The 23248-nt window shown below is 30.5% G+C and overlaps 2 protein-coding genes across 2 annotated transcripts; one reads left to right on the top strand and one right to left on the bottom strand.

Annotated features, from left to right (window-relative positions):
• Positions 1-1509: 1509 nt before the first annotated feature.
• On the top strand, positions 1510-2265 carry LOC129948381 (vasotab-like). Its single transcript, XM_056059358.1, has 3 exons — positions 1510-1636; positions 1716-1886; positions 1953-2265. Exons 1-3 carry the CDS (start codon positions 1600-1602, stop codon positions 1988-1990), a joined length of 246 nt encoding a protein of 81 aa, XP_055915333.1. The 5' UTR covers positions 1510-1599; the 3' UTR covers positions 1991-2265.
• Positions 2266-3260: 995 nt separating this feature from the next.
• Positions 3261-8445, bottom strand: LOC129945125 (uncharacterized). The gene is made up of 2 exons (XM_056054784.1): positions 8055-8445; positions 3261-3313 (listed from the first exon to the last, which is right to left on the bottom strand). The coding sequence occupies exons 1-2, from the start codon at positions 8443-8445 to the stop codon at positions 3261-3263; spliced, it is 444 nt and encodes a 147-aa protein (XP_055910759.1).
• Positions 8446-23248: the final 14803 nt, after the last annotated feature.

Below are 23248 nucleotides of genomic sequence, written 5' to 3' on the forward strand. Positions count from 1 at the left end.
GCATTTGTTCAGCCTATTCCCAAGAAAAGCGAATCTTCCTCACCCTCTAATTACCGACCGATTGCACTCACGTCCCTCCTTTCTAAGGTCATGAAAACGCGAAGATCGAAAGCTTCTTAATGACCGGCAATACGGCTTTCGTAGCAATAGGTCCACTGGTGATCTCATGGTTCATTTCACCGAACAGTGGAACAAATCTTTACAAAGTTTTGGAGAAAGTAAGATTATTCCACTTGATATTTCAAAAACATTTGATAGGGTTTGGCATCAGGCTCTCTTATCGAAAATGCGTGCTTTCGGTTTTCATGAATCCCTACTTCATTGGATTAGTAATTACCTTTCGAATCGTTCAATACAAGTTGTATTGGATGGATTCAAGTCTGAAAACCACAAAATAAATGCTGGTGTGCCCCTGGGATCTGTTTTATCTCCAACACTCTTTTTATTAATGATCTCTTATCTGCAACATCTAATCCAATACATTGTTTCGCTGACGATAGTACTCTTAGCTTTTCATATTCGTTTTCAGATTCACACCCCTCTTCGTCGGATGTGGAACTGCAACTACAAAATAAATTCCGACCTAAACACCATTGTTCAATGGGGATTAAAAAACTGAGTGGAATTTCATGCTTCGAAAACGCAATGCTGTCTTGTATCGTGAAAGCGAAGTATACCCCCCTTGCCATTATCCATAAATGGCACTTGCATCGAGTAAACTGTACATCTCGATATTCTCGGTATGTGTAACACCAACCTCCTTTTGTGGAACGATCACATACTCGTTGTCGCCAAAAATGCCGCAAGATGTTTGGGTTTTCTAAGGAGATGCAAGAAGTTTTTCTCCCCCTCTGATCTAGCTGTTGTTAACAAGACTTTCCATAGCTTGAGTATAACTCCCATATCTGGGCTGGTGATCCCGCAACTTACTTAAGCCTATTGGATAGATGGATAAAAATGTCAACAAAATGGAAGCCAGAGAACAATAGACCAGAAGGACGACCCAATAAATGATGGAGTGACGATCTATCACAAATAAGTACAAATTAGTATAACGAAGCCCAAAACAGAGACACATGAAAACCTTTCGGCTAGGCTTATTAACTGTTTTATTTTTTAAATTTATTATACAAATTTTAAATTTATAATTTCATAGTTTGAATATAGTAAGTTTATTTTCTTTTTAACTTTTAAATTTTAACAAACAAAACCTTTTCTTTTGATGATATTGTAAATAAATAAATATTATCATCAAACTAAGGCAACAAAATCTTACAATAATAATAATGAACAGATTTAGCATCACCATATCTCCCAATTAAAAATGTTGTTTACATAAAAAGGCTCTTCTCTAGAAAACAACAATTGCGTTAATTAAGCTTACTTCAAATTTTAAATGGGCCAACACCAGGGCACTCAATTGTGCAGGTATTACTAGTCATAAGGTAGCAATTGTTTTTATTTAATATTTACTTAATTTTTATTTTTTAGTCTCGAAAAATAATTCATCAATAAAGTATCTCCGCATATAAAAAGGCTTACATTCAGTATTGTTAAATTAATTAACTTCCAGTATTCAGCTAGAAACATACAATAAAAATGAAAATATCAATTATCTTCCTAATGGTTGCAGTTGGTAAGTTCGAAAAACTATATTTAAAATAATAATATTTTTTAAATTAAAACTATAATTAAATTATTTCAATGTTATTCAGCATGCTTAATAGCTGTATCTAATGCTCAAAGGGGTAAGGGTCCGAAGAAATGTGATCGCATTTGTACGCAACAAATTCAACCTGTTTGTGCAACAAGGGACAGAGGAAAAACCCATCGCAGGTTCAATAACAGTTGTTTATTGGCGGTTGAAAATTGCAAGACTAAAAATGGTAATAACACAGTTTTTTTTTGTAATAATGTAGATATGCCATTAATATTATATGTTTTGTTTTCAGCTTGGAAAAAAGTCGATTTGAATAAATGCAAAAAGTAAATTGGAACCCAAAATCAGCATAATTAAAACCAGCAGTTGTACGTTTTTGTCCTTAATATGAAACATATTAACTTAAAGCATTTAAAATAAATTTAAAAAAAAATAAAAAATTGTGTAATATTTATTTATGATTTACAAGCAATACTTCATTAGTAATGTTTAATATTAATTTGAATCTTAATACTAACATTTTTGGACAATAAACCGATTGGAATAAACTTAACTCCAATATCAGAAAAGACTCCAACTTTAACTTGATTTTTCAACTAACAAATGAGAAATTATTTTGTAGTTTTGGAGTCAGGTTCCTAGTTACAAAACTATAAGAAGATGGATATAAAAAATAATTGTTAAACCAAAAGCAGTCATTTGATATTCGTAAAAACAATTACAAAATTTCCCTTTTATATGCCTTGTTTTCGTGTTTCAAAATTGTAGATGAATTATTGCAATAATTATTATCAAACATTTTAAAATTATAGTAAAAGATTAATTTATAATCATTTTTTTATGGTATTGATTTAAAAATCTGCTTATAAAGGATAACTGGCGAAATTAATAGTGAGATGTTTGAGAAAAATCAATTCAAAGTTAAAGCACAAGATAATTCAGTACAATATAAACCTTTAATATAACGTCTATATTTATAATGTCTAATTGCTACTGAAAATATTATAGTCCAGCCAAATTGTCACCATAAAACCCGAATGTTTACATAAATTAGGGTAGTTTCGATTTTTTGATATGTTGTTTGGGTTGGTATGCTGTTGAAAAATCCAAGTTTTCTAATTCCTCCCACCAACGAGGGCGCCACCATGTTGAAAAAACTGCTCAATTTTTTGACTTTTTTTTTGTGTTTTCAAAATATCTTCTAAAGTATTGGTTTGAGAAAAACAAAGTCCATAGCTAGACTAAATTACCTACAATTCGAGATCAAAACGAAATTTCCAGCTCTACTAATTCCCGAGATAGAGCTCTTTGAATTTAGAGAATTTTTCTCAAAAATGTGAAAAGTACAGATTTTTAGTCGGTAGAGATAAATAGCTAAAGTTTAAGACTATACTGGATCTGCTAGGTTGTATAGACTCTGAGATATAATCTTTTAAATATAAATTTTTTTGCCAATGTATTTATTAAAAAACAAGAAGGTTTAAATTCTATTAATAATCATATCTGGAAGAGAATTCTAAGGAATGTCAGTTCAGCATAGATGAACTGATTGATTAAATTAAAGGTGACTACGTTCCAGACATAAGGACTATCATAGATACTATGGAGATGATGTATTGATTGCTGAGAACAGTCGCAAGAAAACCATTGTGTCTTTAAGAAAAGTTGGATACAAAGTTCTCATACAACTTTGGTACGAGTGATTAAGGCTGCTGCTGATATTATTGTTGGAAACATTAGTGCACAGATGTACAACACTACAGAATATATGCCGCTATAATAATTTTCTAATGGATGCAGTCTGTAATACCTGCAACCCTGCTTAATTTTTTTGAATCTGTGATATTAAAACACAAGAGGAGGTCTTTGGATGGTTGGAAAAAAAAGTGTGTTGCATTTTCACCTGCAGTTATTTTAGCTGTGAGGCCTCGTTCTTACATTTCTTCCCTTCTTGTCACATTAGACCAGCCTCTCTACATAAAAGCACAAGAAATAATAAGAAACTGTGATAATTCTGAAATTGAGAATATAGAGTTTCGGCTTGGGGGTTTTTACCTCCTTATGTCTTTCATGGAAACCACTAGAAACATAAAGGCCGGCAGTGGATTAAAAGAACTGCTGATAATGATTTATGCAGAAAACAGTGTAGAGAAAATAATGAGCGGCCATTCTTACTCAAGGGCTGTACGGGCTCATGTTTCGGTTCATCTTGCATTGGCCAAATTGATTTGGGAGTCAGTAGACCTATCAGAAGATGAGGCATTGATTACGGAAAACAGACTGCCTCACACTGCAACAACAGATCAAGTAGCAGAATCAGGGGAAAATGTTCTTGTTGCTTTATATGGGAGGATCCAGCAACTCAAAACCTCGATGAACTGCGGAAACAAACATTTCTTAAAGCTGCAGCTAAAACTAAATTTAGCTTAGCTAGATTGCCACCAACTACAGATGCTGCTCAACTGCATGCCATGAGAACTTACCACCAGTTGCAAACATAGCTCGGAAACGAAAAAGACCCCTTAAAATGGGGCTGGATGCACACACCAGTAGGCCTGTTCCCTAAAAAAGCAGAGAAGGATCTTGCACCAGAGTCTCTCCTTCCATGTATTTCATGCACTTGCAAAAAAGGTTGCATGAATGCATGTGGTTACAGGAAAGCAGGGATGCATTTTTCTGTACTATGCAAATTTTGCAGTGGACAGTCTTGCGAGAATGCAATGCCAGTCGTTTTAGACAAAGAGTCTTAAGAAGGAGACGCTCCAGCACCAATTGAGATGGTTGATGAATAATCAGACTTTTAAGACATCGAATTGGAAGTAGTTGAATGTTACTCTGTTTCTAATGGGAGCTGAAACAACGAGGAAAATGGTGCGGGCCCTTCAAAACGAATAAATGTGTAAAGTTTTGGCTGAGCAAACACTTTTTTACATACATATATATGTATTTAATATATATTAATAGAATTTAAACCTTCATGTTTTTTAATAAATACATTGGTAAAAAAAATATATATATATTTAAAAGATTATATCTCAGAGTATATACGACCTAGCAGAACCAGTTTAGTCTTAAACTTTAGCTATTTATCTTTACTACAAATGTTATTAAGTGAAATTTTGGAGTAGGATTTACCATTTACTTGCTATCAAGCAATAACCGACTAAAAATCTGTACTTTATTTAGATATTTTGAAAACACAGAAAAAAGTAAAAAAAGATCGGAAATCTGATAGATCCTGCCTTCGAAGTCGTGGCCAGCTTTAAGCCAATAAACGATCATCATACAGAAATACAAAAAAAAACGAATATTATTATTCTCTGAACCATATTTTATTTAAATCAATAGTAAAATATACTATATATAATATCATTTTTCATCTCCAAATCCTGGAGGTTGCGTATTAAAAGGACATATAGTAAAACTAACAGAAATGAAACTTATAATAATTTTATATTTTACTCGATATTTTGTTTAAAGAACTTCGAAAAGAATGCAATCAATTATTGAAGTTTTAATTGTTTACTGGAGAGATATCTACGACTTTACATTCATTGATAGTATTTTTGGGATTAAAACTTTTTAGGAAAAAAAAGCTGTCAATTGAGTTTTTAATAAAACGTTAGCTTGCATTTATAATATAATTGTTTCTAAAATAACATTCTTCTGAGGGCACTATTATTGTTTGAACAGAAATTCGAGTCGAAGAAACAATGTTTATCAATTGTCAGTACTTTTTTTTTGATTCTAGGGACTAAAATAGATTATTTTAATTACACTGAAAAGTTTGTAAAAAAATGTATCATTTGTCAAGACCGCCCTTCTTCGTGTTATAAAGTACACACTAGGGTGACCGCAACTCCCGAAGAAATTTTTTTTTGTCGAATTCGTTACGGGGGAACCCCATAAAATGATCAGCCTTTGCAGATTTTTAGCTAGCCAAAATTTCAGCTCGATTGGATAACGGTAAATGCTGCCGACACGCGCTCAAAGTTTCAAAAATATCCGATAGGCTACATCAAAGAGATCGTCTAATTTTAAGGCAAATTCTCTAATTTTGTTTTTTGTGGTTTCAAATGATTTATTTTTATTTCGTTGGTGATTTCTCCACTCATAGTATAGTTTCTCTAATTTTTTAATTGCATCTTTTTCGTATTTTGATGGAATTCTTGCTTTTTTCCAAAAAATAAGTACCTCTCGAATGACAAGTTTTGCTGATTCTTTCAGATTTAACTTCACAGTCCGCAAATTAAACAACAAAACTTGACGATTTGAGGGTAATTTACAACCTGTTATTTGATGAGACGCATAGCCTATAAGAAATATTTTTGCACGGGTTCGGCTTTTTATATTTGATGTGGATGCCATATCAAAGAATGGAATAAATATCTGTAAAATCCTTAAAATGACTAAAAATATTGTAGAAAACACGACAGAAATAACACTCACAATTTTTAATCAGTCAATTTATTGTATATTAAAAATAATAAGCGAATAAAAAGCGCGTTTGTTTTTTATTGAAATATACGAACTTGCACTTTTGCTAATTAAACAATATCAACGACTTGAAAGCTTTTTGGTTACTAACTACATTGTTGTAAGTGACGGTAAAAACATTTAGCATGTGAATTATGTGTAACAGTACTAACTTAAATAGGGACAGTTGTTTGGGAGCTAGGGCTAGTTTACTTCGCAAAACAGAGAAAAGAGAGAGTTTTTTGAAACTTTGAGCGTGTGTCGGCAGCATTTACCGTTATCCAATCGAGCTGAAATTTTGGCTATCTAAAAATCTGCAAGGACTTATCATTTTATGGGGTTCCCCCGACCCAATTCCGAAAATCGATTTATTGCGGTCACTCTAGTACACACGTACTTGCAGACATCTCTCTAAGAAACATGTATTTATTCGATAAATCGGACTGACGAGTCACTTATTTGTAACTTCTTATGTGCCACTAAGATTGATAGATTGAATGAAAAGTTATATGAAGAAATCCTTGCTCTTCTTCAAGTAGATACTGTAGACCTGTAAGAACTCAATTTAAAAAAGAATCCACGGCCATCTCTATTGACGAAGAACGGAATTTCAAAGTGAACATAGCATCTTAAAGTTCAACTACTTTTGATATCAACGGACCAAAACGTGTCTATAAGTCATTCTTTGCAAATAACAATGATCGGCGGAAGGTTTGTTCAGCTTTCAGTTATAAAAGCTCTCCCAGATGTTATATCTGTGGTGCCAAACCATTCGAAATAAACGACATCGCGAAATGCCCAGAAAGACCGGCTCATACCGAACAATTTGAATTTGAATTATCTCCTCTTCATGCATGGATTCGTTTTTTTTTCGAATATAGGCTTGAGCTTAAAAGATAGTGAAAGAGAGTAAAAGCAAAAGAGGAGAAAGAAGTGTTCTTAGTTAAAAAAAAAACATATTAAATCTGAATTCAGAATCAAATTATAATTGGTTGTAGATCAGTCAAAAATACTCGTAGATGGTTGTGAATATCTAACAGCTAGAAAGTTTTTCGAAAAAAATAATATTTCTTCAGAGATAACTGGTCTGGACAAAAGTCTAGTCGATAGGTGTCCAACCATACTGAAAACCATATGTTTTTATCTTTAACTAGCTGACCCGACGAACTTTGTTCCGCCTTAATGGCAATAAATAAGCAGATTGTGTTTTTTTTATTGGAAAAAATACAAAAAAAAATTAAAAAACTACATTGATCATTCATTATTATTTCTGTATTTTAGTACATAGGTTGCTCTTCACTTAATATACCTTGTGATACACGCCATTTTTTGTTTTATTATCAGGCGCAAAAACAAACAACGCATGCCACGTATAATTGACCATGGGAAAAACCCTAATGTTCTAGATTTAAACCACAAACTTTTAAGGATTGGCCTTGTGATTTGTTGATGGTCATGGCAAATGCAAGACGTTTCGGAAATTGAAGTCTTTTAAATTCAAACGGCATATCGGTTGGGATCATCGGGATCGTAGCGTAAATTACATTGTTCATCAATTTACTAACCACCAAACGCGTACCGTTGCACAGTTTTGGTTGATTTATGTTTCGAAGCATGATTACTACGGAGCCAACCTTTAGGCGTAAATTGTGCGGTGGTAAGCCAGGCACGTACAAAGAGTTTAAAAATTCAATTGGATAGTTGGTGGCTTCATCTTCATTTGTGACGCAGTCAATAGATTTGAATGAATGCATTGTTTCAATGATCTTATTTTGAATTATGTAGTTCAGGTCATCTACATCTTTATTCTTAGCCGCTAAAATTGCTCGCTCACTCAACCATTCATTATTTTTGTAGTTAGAAATAATATTTGGAAATACATTGTTGATAAGTTCGTCTTTTGATGAGACAAAATTACAGAAATTATTTGGAAATGATATTAATCCGCTCGATTCATCGACAGGTACTTGACCATTACCGATAGTCACCAATTGCTTCGAGAAATCTTCAGCAGATGTATCATTAAGCAATGTAACTCTCATGTTTGTTGTCAGCTGCAGTTTCTTCACATAGCGCCATAGATTTGACGATTTGAGGCAAGCGTTTATTTCATCGGCAGCCGTAGATCTTGGAATTGCTGGCAGTATTTGGCGGAAATCGCCAGACAGTAAAATCATTGCTCCTCCAAAACATCTCGAGTCATTGCGTAAATCTTTTAATGTTCGGTTAAGTGCTTCTAATGCACGTTTATGCGCCATTGTGCATTCGTCCCAGATAATGATTTTCGATGCCGCTAAAACTTTGGCCATTGCTGAGTGTTTTGCAATATTACACGTTGGTTTTGTTTCCTTCTGTTGTTCGCTCGACGATTCTGCATTGCCAACCGAGCTGTTTCACGGGCTGCTTCACTTTGCTCGGGAAAGATTCGATCGTCTTGGTCGCGGCATTATTAATTAAACTTCACTTCACTTTTAATTAAACTTCACTTCACTTCAATCCACTTCTTAATTATTTATTTAATAGAAATAGTTTTAATATTGATTTCTTACAAATATCAAATTGTCATCCATACGTCATTACATAGCGTCATTTTACGTCAATTACATAGCTGCCATTTGCGTTTTGTTATTCCAAGTCTGATTCTTTTTTGTTATACCACGTTTTATAGTGACTGACGTTTCATGTCAAGTCACACGGGAACGCTGTCGAACGGGATAAAAAGTATCCTATGTCCGTCTCCTGGCTCTAAGCTACCTCCCTACCAATTTTCAGCCAAATCTGTTCTGCCGTTCTTGAGTTATAAGTGGTGTAACTAACACGACTTTCTTTTATATATATAGATACTAGCAGACCCGACCACGCGTTGCTGTGGCTGAGTAATTAAGGAAGGACTTAATAGATAAAATTGAACACTAATTTACATAACATCTTTAATTTTATTTTATTAATAAATACTATGCTTAACATAAATTAAATAAAATCACAGTTAAAGTTTACTGAAGTGCCAATCGATAAACAATATTTTTCGTCAGCCTGTCTTTTGTCAACACAAATAAACTCGATGGTCTCCCTAAACGTGAACAGGCAACGTATAATTGCTAATTGAATTAATCGAAGCGCGTAGTAATTCATTGAACTAACTTTTTTACTTAATTCATTACCATTGATTGGATCACACTGTTTGATATTGATGTGATATTCATCTTCTCCTTACCAGAATATCAATGGGTATTGGAGTGCGTCGTACAAACGGTGTATATCTGAAATTCTACTCACTGTATTATCTCGGTATGTAATTTTAATAGATCTGTTGTCAACTGGATCACCGACCATAATAATAGCAACTTCATCTACGGTTGGCGCATTGAATCTGCCAGCGTGCTCTCCTGATGGTACTTTGTCAGCTTTGATGACAATTTCATAATTGTCATTTTTCAATTGTGGTAATACTCTTTTGAACAGTTGAACCAGATGATTACGGTTCTCTAAAAATATTTCTACAATTGCTCTCTCTTCTGCTTGTTCAATAAAATTATAATTATCGAGTTGGCACACGTTCTTCACAACTGCCCATGAAGTAGATTTGGAGAAATTTAGTATCTTCATTTGGCATTGGCATCAATGATCCAATTTTATGGTATACTTGGCCTTGTGTTTTAAATGTTGTTTCAAAATTACGACCATCAGATGAGAGATCGCAAATTTTAGATGCTCCAAATGATGTTATTTGAAAGCAAGAATTAAACTTTTGTGTTACGCAAAAATAATTTTAAATCATTTGAAATGTCAGAAAGTAGTGATTTCAATGGATTCAGGTGGAGTAGAAAGTAATGGCAATACAACTTTTCTGGATGCACAACACATGCCAGGTGTTTCATTGTGAAATTTTAACGCTTGGCAATACTTACATATTTTGTCCATCTCACCGATGGTAACTTTGGGATCAGCTGAGTTTTATTTCAAAGTCAAAATATATTTCCGAAAACATAATGATCATATATAATTAGAACAGTAGATTTTATATTAAGTGTTTTTCATTTGCAACATATATGTAAATAATTTATACCATTACTCGAAATATAAACTATACTATATCTTAAGTTAGACCAAATTACACATAAAATGCCAACTTTCATCGAAATCGGTTGACTTGGTGAAGAGTTCACTGGGAACATACATAATGACACTGGATTTTTATATATAAATGCAACATACATACAATTTAGACCATTAATGGAAATATAAACTATAATATATCTTAAATTAGACCAAATTACACATAAATTGCCAACTTCCACCGAAATCGGTTTACTTGGTGAAGAGTTCACTGGGAACATACATATGACACTGAATTTTTATATATTAAGATTCATGTAGACAACTTAACGAATTTTGCTCTTTTGAAAAGAAGGCAGTTAGTTGGTACTGATCCTTGACATAACCTTCCTGCAGCTATTCATGAAATTATTTATAGGTCAATTATCTGAGGATAAATATATAGATTTTAAGTAGTTTAGATTAAACTTCACTCCAAAAAGTTCCCAATAGGCAAACAACCAAGATTTATTTACTTAATCAATTACTTTTAAGTTCTTATCCATACTTAACAAGCTTAAGAAAACTGCCACATACAAAAAATCTATCAAAAGATGTTTTAGATGTAATTAGTAATATTTGGAATAATTTAACAGCTTTGAATTTAAATATTTTTTCAATATTTTGTTTTTATTCGTTTTAAATACTTAGTTAGTATTTTTAAATTTATTGTTATTCTTTTAAGATACAGTAACATAGTTCGTCAATTATACTAATATAATAACTAATAATGTACTTACTTTTATTATGTTTAAAAACAGTTTGGAACATAAAGCCAATAGTTTGTGTATGTCACGTCTCAATTTGACAACACCCAAAAATACTAAGTAAGTGAATATTGCTCAATAAACTGTGGCATGGAATTTGGAAAAATATCGTGACACCGTGACTACTAGCAGGAAAAATGCTAATGGAGGCCAGAAAAGACGACGACCAAAGTAAATGATCGTTTTTAGGTTTTGTACAGTCGTCGCCATCTGTTCAATTCTTCGGTGAACCCTAAAAACGATCTGTGTTGAGCTACAGGCAAAGTAATTTCGTCAAGCTCAGTGAGCTTTTAATTGACAAATACTTGTTGAATATAAGTAAACACTGACAAAAAGGCTCGTGAAAGCTGAACTTACAAAAAGAGTCAAAGAAAAACGATTGCTTTCGGCTTGTGAGCACCTGAATTGGTCTGAAGATATGTGGAACAATGTCATCTTTTCGGACGAATCAAAATTTAAGCTCCTTGTTGTAGATGCAAGGATCCTTGTGCGAAGGGAACAGAAAGAAAGACTAAGCATTGATTGCATTTTGTAAATGCCCCACAAACTGAAGGTGTGATGGTGTGGGAAGCCTTTCTGGACATGAAAAAGGTAGAAAGAGCTTTCTAGAATCCAAAGTCAATGCAAAAGTTTACCTTCGAGTCCTTGAAAACGTATTGGAGCCCACGGTGCTAGAGCTTTCAAGAGACACTTGCAGTTTCATTTTATGCTCTTTGTCGTACAGCCAAAATTAAAAGTATGAAATTGTGTTTATTTTTCTATGACTGACAAATATTAAGCTTTAAAAAAAAGCTAAAACTTGTATGACTAAATGTAATATTTGACTTTTTTTTATTTCTAAGGTTAAAGTTCTTCGGGGAAAATAATATCGATGCACTAAGTTGGCCACCCTTCAGTCCAGATCTCAACCCAATTGAGAATATTTGGTCTAAAAAGAAACTTGAGGTTGCGAGGAAGCGCCCAAAGTTAGTTGATAAATTAAAAAAAATACTTAACCCGACCTGGAACACCGTACCTGCACCCAAATGGAAAAACCTTCAATGTCTTGCCGATGTGTAAGAAGAGGTTTAACAGTGTACTAATTAGATACAATACGTTTCTGAGAAGCAATACAAAAAAAAAACTTCTAATAAAAAGTACTTTTCTTTAAATTTTAAATGAGGCAGGTATCAAAAAATGTTCTGTATAACAAATTTTCGCTCCCGTGACCATTTTAGAAAAATCTCAAAATTCAAAATACTCATTTGACAAAATTCGAAAAAAAATTGAAAAAAAAGTTTGGCCAACATTTTTCGAACGGTACCATTTCTCTCTCCTTATTATCTACAAAACTGAAATTATTTTTGTCTTCTTAAATTTCTTTTATATTTGTTTTAATCAACCAAATCTGTGTTATTTTGTTATAAACAGTATTTACGAAAAAATAATTTATTGTATTATTATAAAAAAAGCTTGTCGGTTACATTTTCTCTTTTAACAGTGATCGTATAAGTTAGTGTATCAGGATTCAGGAGGTGGACATTTATTTTGGTGGTTTCTTATGAAACCTCTTATTTTGTATCTTAGTTTTTGTCGAATTTTGGCTTGATTTTCATGCAACCCAAACAATTGAACGAATAAAGATGCAATGGTAAGGTAACTATTAAGAAATTTTAAACAATTCCTGAATATGAACATTTTTGTCTCAACCACAGCATTCTACTCAAAAATCATTCAATTAAAGCAATAATTCATGAATTTATTCAGCCCTCTTAAAAATTAACTTGGCCTTAACAGGAGTTTATTATAGAACTTACCTTAAAAAAATACACAAAACCTTATCTAGAAAAAAATAAAGGTCTTGATAAATAATATAAACCCAACTGTAAATGTATACTTCAATCTTAAATAGGGCCAAGTTCACCACTTCATTAAATAAGATTTGTTTATAAATATTTGTGTACTCACAAATATGTTAACGTAAAAATTAATCACAAAATTATATTCATATAAAAAGGGCTGCATCGCATCTTTAAAATTAATTCATTTCCAACATCTTACCAAGAAACACGCTCTAATATGAGAATATCAATTGTTTTACTTATTGCACTCGGTAAGTTTCTAAAAATCACACATTGTCAAATAAAAACTCTTGAAACAAACAATACATAAAATGTCAATATTATTTAGCTTGCTTCATAGCTGTATCCAATGCTCAAAAGGGTAAGGGTCCGAAGGTGGAGGGAAAATGTAGTCGCAAATGTACGACACAACTTCAACCAGTTTGTGCAACTAGGGACAAAGGCAAAACCTATCGCAGGTTCAACAATAGCTGCTTGTTAGCCATTGAAAATTGTAAAACTAATGATGGTAAACATATAGTTTATAATTGTGCTCAAGTTCTTTTAGTAACATTGATTTGTTTTTGTTTTTCAGCTTGGAAGAAAGCCGATTTGAAAAATTGTAAGAAGTAATATGGAAATCATAAAAGCCCATGGATAAGAGTTGTGGTTATGAATGTGAATACAAACTATATAAATTTTAAATGTTAACATTCAAATACGAAACAAACATAAACATTCATGCTTAATTTAAGTTTGAAAGTGTTTTATTTTATTATTTCTGCTTTGTGAATGAGACTACTTTGAAAGGTAATTTAGGTACATAGTTTTTAAAACCTAAAAGGGAAATCAGATAACCAGTTATTTACAAACATTCGATCAAAGCCAAAAAGCATAAGTCACCGTTTTTTTTCTTATATTCAGAGTACTCAAATGTATTTTATCTTTACGAATACAGGAACAATAAGAAAAGTAACATCATTAGACAACTTGTTAATCTAAAACAACCGAACCAAACAAAAATCTCAAGTTGAACTTTTAACTTCCCATAGAAAGTTATTGTAATGGGTCCGATTTGTCAAATTGATTTCTCCACGTTTCAAGCTCCCTATAGTCGAAACAAAAGATTTTTAGAAAGATGTATGTGCATGCGTGTGTACGTACTTTCGTATGTTCGTACGTTCGCGAACATTTTTTTTGTCGTCCATAGCTCAAAAGAGATATCGACTTCAAACATATTTTTATACTGGTAATAATGTAGAAAGATGCAGAAAGGGCTCTCAGGAAAATAGCGTCAGTGGTTTATTTTACTATAGCAGTTTGAAAAAAAGGTGAATATTTTGGTTAACCCTTAATATCTTACGAACCAAAAACGCTAGAGACTTGAATTAAATTTTATATAATATATTGTAACGTGATATCAAAGAATATTTTTTGAAAAAAAAAACATTTAACGGTTTTTTTTTTAAATCAAAACAAAAAAACTGAGCAAAAAATTTGTCACCTCCAAAATTTTACGACTTAAATATGATTTCATTTCCAAAACAATTTTGAGCAACGAAGAATAATGTTTTTGAAATCTGATAAAATTTTGAGAAAAATCGAATCGACAGTTTTCTTATAAAAAATAAAAATCTAAAAAAAAATTAATAAAAGTTGCTACAAAATGATTTTCGACTCAAATATCTCTTTAAAACTTTGCGATATTGGCTTTAATTTACTTTTATCTTTCAAAAAATATTGTTGTCAACATTCTGTAAAATTTTAAAAAATCGAATTGACAGTTTTTTTTTTTAAAAAAAATTTTTTTTTGATGATTTTCAACTCAAATATCTTTTCAAAAATTTGAGATAAAAGTTTCTATCTAATTTTTACTTAAAAGAAATATTGTTTTTAATATTAGGAAAAATTGAATTGACGGGCTTTTTTTCAAAAAATTAAAAACCGAAAAAAAATTAATAAAAGTTGATTTTCAACTAAAATATCTTTTCAAAAATTTGAGATAATAGCTTTTATTTAATTTTTACTTATAAGAAATATTTTTTTCAACATTAGGACAAATTTTGAGAAAAATCGAATTGACAGTTTTTTTTACAAAAAATAAAAACCTAAAAAAAATAGTATAAAAGTTGGTAAAAATTGATTCTTGACTCAAATATCTTTTCAAAAATTTGAAATATTGGCTTCAAACTAATCGTATCTTACAAGAAATATTGTTTTCAACATTCGATACAATTTTGAAAAAAATCGAATTGACAGTTTTTATACAAAAAATAAAACTTTAAGAAAATCAATACTAAAACTTGGTAAACATTTACTTTCAACTCAAATGGCTTTTCAAAAATTAAAAATTTTGGCTGCAAACTTATTTTATTTCACAGAAAATATTGTTTTCGACATTCAGTAATTTTTATATAAAAATCAAACAGTCCGTTTTTTTATAAAAAATAAAATCTACAAAAAATAGTAAGAAAATTTGGTAAAATTGATACGAGTACATATAGACAAACTTTTAAGCAGGACAAATCAACAGACGGGATGGGAAGTTATCAGTGTGGGTCGCATCCCAGCCTCTTTTTTTTTATTTTTATTCTCATTCTGTTTGCGTTTTCGTCATCATTCATCATAATAAAATACTTTTTTGTTTCTATCTATATATGTACATAAATATATTATTTTTGTAAAATGTTCATAATTTTGTTTCAAATGCTTCGTGGTTCTGATTAAAAGGATTTAATTTGTACAAAAGTTTGAAGTCAATCGAATTATCGAAAAAACTGAAAACGTATGTTTTCATACGTATGCAAATTCTGCTAACTATCACAATAATAACCAAATGCTATTTGGATCTATTCTGCTCTTAAAGCTAGCAATTTATAAATTGTTTAATCTGTCTTACTTAAAAAGCAATAAAAACAATATCTCAACTTCGTGACAGATAGAGATCAATTATGTTTGTTTCCATTTATAAATTCGGTTTAAGGAAGTTATATTTAAATTAAAAGAGCTATTCCTTCTAAAAAAACTCTCCAAGCCTATTTTAAGCAAAAATAAGCAACAAGTTTATTATGTTGAATTGATTCAATACCTTTTCTGTGAATTTCGTTATAGGGAGACCATACCTGACAAGTATATTTAAGATGAAAACGAACATGACAATTATACAAAGAAAGCCCAGCGTTTTATTAAACCAAGCATAGAACTTGTTTTATTAACAATAAAATTAATGTAATGTGTAAATTCTAAGTTGGAACAGAAATGAGCACCTAAATCTTTAAATGTGAGAGTTTTTGCTCTGATATACAATAGTCAAATACGCTAGATTAGTTTTAAATATTTTTGGTATGCAGTTTTTTAAGCTGATTAAAATACGTTTGACATTTGACCCATTTTTAAGATATCGAATTTCACAAAAAAAATGTTTCCAATTTCATTTTTGATCATCAAATATTATTGAAAAGTATAAGAGCCTTCTGCAGTTATTTAGTTCTTGACATAAAAAAAATAACGGTTATATGAGAGTATCCTTTTGGAACAAGACAAAAATCTAGCGGTTTGTTTTTGAAAAAAAAAATCAAATTTTCGATTTTGACCAGCAAATTTGTATGGTTACTACTGTTCTTTTTAGTCTTAAAAAATGAAATGAGCGCCTAACCCGAAAACCTTAATATTCAGGTAATTTCATGTTTGATTAAAATCTCCAGTTCGAAAATCTATACAAATCCGAATAGTTCCTATAAATGTCGCAAGTAAAAATTAATTTAGGGACAAAAATTATATTTTTTTAAAGTTTAATGACGATTGAATAGTTTTTGGATTATAACTTTTTGGTGAAAAATGAATAGTTTTAATTTATTTTACAGCAATAAAAAAGAAATTCAGTTTTTGTTGTTTTTTTTTAAACAGCTAAAAATTGAATACCAATTTTGAAATAAATCTAAAATAAAACGATATTATCCCATTGTACCAACACATTAATCAAATATTTAATTAAAATTATTCTTACCTTAACAGATGATTATTTTGTATTATCATTTTGTTCGCATATAATATTGAACTTATTTAATCTAGATAATAAATAAAGGTCTTGATTTACATGAACTCATACGTAATTTAATTGTTAACCTTCAATTGGGTCAAATTCAGAACTTTATTGAGTCTTCTCCTTTATTTATGAACAGTTGTTTACATACTTGTATTTATTTTATTCCGTATTCTGCAATGACATGAATATTTTATAAACAAAAATATATTTTTTATTAATGTGCCTTTAAAAGCTGTTGTACTGATGCTCTATAATTAATTTATTTTCGGCATCTATCTAGAAATCTACTTGAAAAATGAAAATATCACTTATTTTAATTTTTGTTCTTGGTAAGAAATTGTTCAAAAAAATAAGGTATAAATAAAATCTTTTTAATAATTTTGAAAATTTCAGTATGCTTAGCAGCTGTATCTAACGCTCAAAAGGATAAGGACAAGGATAAGAGGAAGGGTGGCAAATGTGATCGTAAATGTTCTAAGCAAGTTCAACCAGTTTGTGCAACAAAAGACAAAGGACAAACTTATCGAAAGTTCATAAACAATTGCTCATTAGACAAAGAAAACTGCAAAGTCAAAAATGGTAATAATTTTCGTATAAGCAAATTATTATAAGTTTAAATAATTTATAAATTTTTGGTTTACAGCTTGGAAGAAAGTCGATCTGACTAAATGCAAAAAATAAATTGTCACCGGAAATGTAGATTTAGATACCGGTAACAAAACCAACTTTTTTGATTATACTAAATAAAATATAATGTACATCAAATTAAAAAAAAATTATTGTTTTATTTGATTGCAAAGAGTTAGAACAACAATTTGTTGGGTCATACAATTCCTTAAACTTACTCGTAGGTATACTTCGCATATCATTGAAAATCGGTTCAGATATTGAAAAATATTGATATTACTAACAAGTGGAATAAATTCCTCAGAAAAACCATATAAGCATAAAAAATCAATAGGCTTTTTGTCTAAAACCTCCATTTCCAGGTTGTAACATTAAAATGGTAACAAATACAAAACCAGCGTTTTTGGAATTTCAATGGTTTTAAAAATATCAAACCTTGAAAACATCTACCTAAGCGGTACTTATATGTTATACCACTTCAGGTAATAACTGTAGATTAAGTATTTTCCCATCAAAAAACATGCATTTAAAATAATTATTGGAAAGTTAATTAAACGTGCCCAATAAACTAAATGACATTTGTTAACTTGACATTTACATATTAAATTACTTCTTCTCTTTCTTACAATTAAATGGAAGTGTCGTTCCTTTTTTATCAGAAATAATAATATAATAATATTTGATTTAAATTTGTATTATTATTTGCCGCGGTTAATATTTTCGTGAAATTTTCTTTGGTTGTAATTTCGTTAGCGCTTAACTTAATTGTAAATTGCCTTGAAGTATACTTGTCATATGGTTGATAAAGTTGAGACAATTAAACTAAGCGATTCGTTTAAGGACATCTCAGATAAAAGTGACGATTTTTGAAAAAATTCTAGTCGAAGATTTTACGAAAAGTTCAACCGAAGAAATGACGTCTCAGATTCCATTTAATCGTCTTAAAGGCAGGGAGAATTACTCTGAATGGAAGGTCAGCGCAAGAGCTCATGATAATTAGGGGTTTGTGGGACTCTTGCCAGAATGAATTACCTGCCGCATCAAATGACGTCCAAAAGAAAGCAGATCTTAGAGCAATAGGTGAGTTGACGTTATTGCTCGAGACGTGCAACTATAATCATATAGAAGGAGCTCGCACTTGCAAGGAAGCATGGGATAGTATATCGCCGGCTTTTTATGACACCGGCACCGGTCGCAAAGTGGCACTGTTGCAACAATTGGTATCTCTCAAGCAAAAAGAATGTGCGTCAATGTTGTCAAACAAACAATGTTGTTATTGATTTCAGTTTGCTAAATAAATTGTCGATTTATATAAATAGATTTTCTTTTTCTGTGGACCAATTCCGTTAAAAAGTTTTTTTTTGCACTTTTAATATTATTTTTTATTGTTTGCTTTTAAAATGTTTTGTTTTTTAATACATTTTTTTAAATATCTGCGGTTAGAATGCCCATGGACCTTAAGGTTACACAAATTAGAACAGGGTCTATGGACCTTATGACTTCTTTGGAACATTCATAGAATTTCAAAAAAAAATAGTGGCAAGGGTAAAGAAGTAGCGTCCGTTGTTGGGAAAACATTAATGAGATTAAGGTTTATTTTACTCTGCAATATAATTTTAATTGAAACTTGTGCATCGCTTTTCAACACAAATTATTACTTAATAAACATAATATGTTCTTCAATGGAAATAATGTCCGCACAGACGAATCGACTTCTTCAAACAAACAAAATGTCTAACTACGTTTGAGATTTTAAGTTATTAACTTGCCATAGGAAGTATTGTATTGTAATGGGTCCGATTTGTCAAATTGAAAATTTTGACATTTCTCGACGTTTCAAGGATTTTTAGAAAGTCCTCTCTACGTGCGTGTGTACGTAACGTTCGTTCGTCCGTACGTTAGCGACGTTTTTTTCGTTACCTATAACTCAAGAACCAGTAGAGATATCGACTTCAAATACATTTTGTTACACAGATAATAATGCAGAAAGATGAAGAAAAGGATCTCAAGAAAATTGCGTCTTTGATTTTTTATCTTAACAGTTAAAAAAAAAGGTGAACATTTTGTTAACCCTACATATCTCACTATGACGTTAGAGACTAGAACTAAATTTTATACTACATATTGTTACGTGATACCAAACCAGTATATTTTTGTAAAAAAATCACATTAACGGTTTTTTATGAATCAAAAATATGAAAAAAATGTGTCACCTCGAAAATTTTACGAATAATTTGATTTGTTCAACAAAAAAATTTTGTGCAACGAAAATAACTTTTTTAACATCTAGTAAAATTTTGAGAAAAATTGAATTGACAGTTTTTTTTAATTAAAAATAAAAACCTAAATAAAAACATTACTCAAAGTTGGTAAAAATTGATTTTCGGCTCAAATGTCTTTTCAAAAATTTAAGATAAAGGCTTCAAATTAATTAAAAAAAAACTGTTTTTGACATTTTATAAACATCTAACAGTCAGTTCTTTCAAAAAAAAATAGAATCTACAAAAAATAGTATGCATACCGGTAAATTGATGTTCAGTTCTCGATATCTCGTAAATTATAGAAAACATTGACTTCAAATTAATTTCATTCATCCAATTTTTATTTGTTTATATATAAGGAATACAAACTTTTAAGAAATGTTACTAAAATTGGTAAAAATTCGTTTCCGACTAAAAATCTATTTAACAAAACTAGATTTTCAAACTAAATTATTTCTTTATATGAAAAAATATTGTTAGCAATTTAAAAAATTTTAAGAATAATTCAACTGACAACTTTTTTAACCCAACACGAAAACCTACAACCCTTTAGGCAAGACAAATCGAGAGACGGGATGGGAAGTTATCAGTGTGGCTGCATCCCAGCCTCTTTTTTCTTGACAAATTGTCCATGGTTTGTATGCTCTCTTGTGTAGTCGTATATTTCAGAACTAATCTTTCAAACCTACATAAACATATTATCTGTATTTTCTTAGTATGAAAGTCGTTGTGAGCTGGACTTATCCGCATGCATAACTGTATTTTCTTACAATTTGTTATTATTGCACATTGAAAACATTCGGTGCCATGAGATTTTAGTAATACAATATTAATGGCCATTAAATCGCTAAAAGAATTAAAAATATTGCTAAACCGAGTTCTAACGCCCTAGAATCTCAAAGTAAGAAGGTCTAATAAATCGAAGTTTTAAATCTCAGACTCACATATAAATCAGAGTTCTAACGCTCGAGAACTGATGAAGAAAGAAATTAAAACTTAACCGAGTTTCAATTTTTTAATAAACCGAGTTTTAGAGACTAGAATTTAGTCAACTATGTTGTAAATTAAATAATTTGTGAATAAATCCATTTGTTCCGTCTTAACTATCAAATGGCAATGCTTTTCAAAAATATTGTGTACCTTGTTTGTAAACTATTTATTAGCTTACAATAAGGGTTCAAACTTTTCTCTTAATAATATTCGCATAACAAAATATTGCAAAAAGAAGTTGTAGAAGTTTCGAAAATTTAGTTCTTCACATCCTCCCATTTTATAGGAATGGAAGTTTACGTTTTGTAGTTCAAACGATTCTCTTTTAGAAATACACAATTTCTAAGTGGGTCCCCCATTCCATCCGTTTGTTCTCTTCCCTACAGACCAAACCATTGGGTCGATTAAGTTTAAGCAGATACATGTTAGGTGCTTTTTCATTTTTTTTAAGATCAAAAATATCACAAACACATTTTTGGACACATTTTTGGTCACAAACGGCAAATTCGAATTTTCTCAAAAATCAACATACTCGTATATGCATTTGTGTTATATTTTTTCTAATTTTTGTTTTCTTTACTTGGTAGAACCGTTATTTTGTTTTAAATTTTATCAGAAACATATGAACTGATTTCAATAGTTGTTTTAATGCACAATGTCAATATTTGTGTAGATACAATATCTCGAAAACGGGTCAACATTTTCATAGGAAAATCAAGAAGTTTGTATACAAATTAAATTAATTAAAAATTAAAGGTTTTTTGAGAAACCAAATGGCATTTAAATTTGTACAGACAAACTTATTTTGCAGGTATATTATTTATATGTACTATTTTAAAACAGAATTTTTGGAGAGAAGAGACAGTTGTTAGTTTTATTTAAGATTGTTAGTGGCTTTAACTTTAAAACAGAACTTACCAAACTTGATTAAACATAATATATTAATTTTGTATACTATAAATTGATACCTATAAATAAAATATAAATGAATCGAAATAAAAATGTTAAAAGAGGCTGGGATCTGACCCACACTGATAAATTCCAATCCTGTCTATTTGCCTTGCTTAAAAGATTTGTAGGTTTTCGTGTTTTGTGAAAAAACTTTTCAGTTGAATTATTATACAAAATTTCAAAATTGCCAACAATATTTTGCATATGATGAAATAGTTTGATTTAAAAATCTATTTTTGCTAACGATATAGTCGAAAGTAAATTTTTACCAACTTTTAGTAATGTTTTTTTAGGTTTTTATCTTTTGTAAAAAAAACTATCAATTCGATTTTTTTTTTCAAAATTTGACCAAATGTCAAAAACGTTGTTCTCAGTTGCGTACAATCATTTTGGAGATTTAATAATTTTTGTTAGTAAAATATTGGAGGTGATAATTATTTTTTATTTGTATGATTTATAAAACACAAATCTCATAAGCAAGGCAAATTGACAGACAGGATTGGAATTTATCAGTCTGGGTCGCATTCCAGCCTCTTTTTTTAATTTATATAAAGTCGGTTAATCTGCTCGTTCTTGAGAAAGGGACGACGGAAAAAGCTTCCCAAACGTATGTACGTAAACATGCACACTCAGATCTCTATCTAAAAATATGTTATTTAGATTTTATTGGACCGATTACATATAGAAGGTTAAAAATATCTTGAGCCTCAAAATTTAAAATTTGAATAGGAATTGAAAAATGGAATAATTTAAAAAAAAAAGTTGAATGATTGTATGTACTTGGGATTTTTCGGAACTCTTCCTAGTTTTAAATAATGTAGTTCTGAACATCTGTAACAATTTTCATTAGTATTAAAAGCATGCTCAAGTAAAATATCTTTTCCAACTACGGTAACTAGCAAAATTGTGTTGATTTGTTATATGGAAATGAGTTGAATTTTGTTTTAACAACATAAGATATTTTGTAGTACCTCCAGAACTGAGCTTAAGCAAAAATCGATAGGAATTCTTGAAACACTGACCTTCATATACATAATTATGATAGAAATGGAAAAGATGTCCAAAAAATATGAAAGACATAATTTATAACAAACAACTTTAAATTAAGAAACTTAAATTTCCTACACATTTTAAAAACGACCTAACTCTAAAATAATACTTAAAAAGTCTCGTTTGACTACAAAAAGTCTAGTCAAGTCTCGCCGCGTAGCCATCCGTATTCAAAAATTTAGCTGATATAGGTTCTGTAACGTCCACGCTCAGGAATTGGATCCTTCTCAAGATTAAGTTGATCCCGATAATATGTCATTCTTTTTTTTAGTTCGATCAATTTGTTTTCAATTTTAAATGTTAACACATCACATCCTTTGAAGAATTAAAATAAATATTATACAATTGTTGATGTACAAGATGTAATCTTTTGAATGAATTCTGTTGTTGTTTGTTAAAAAATGAATCAAAAATAATTATCACAGTCCCAATAAACAATATAATTATTTTTACCAGAAGCTTGATTGAGTAAACTTAATGCAGGTGTTTCCTTTTTAGATTCATCT

Source organism: Eupeodes corollae, chromosome 2 (assembly GCF_945859685.1).
Source record: "Eupeodes corollae chromosome 2, idEupCoro1.1, whole genome shotgun sequence".
Taxonomy (NCBI): Eukaryota; Metazoa; Arthropoda; class Insecta; order Diptera; family Syrphidae; genus Eupeodes; species Eupeodes corollae.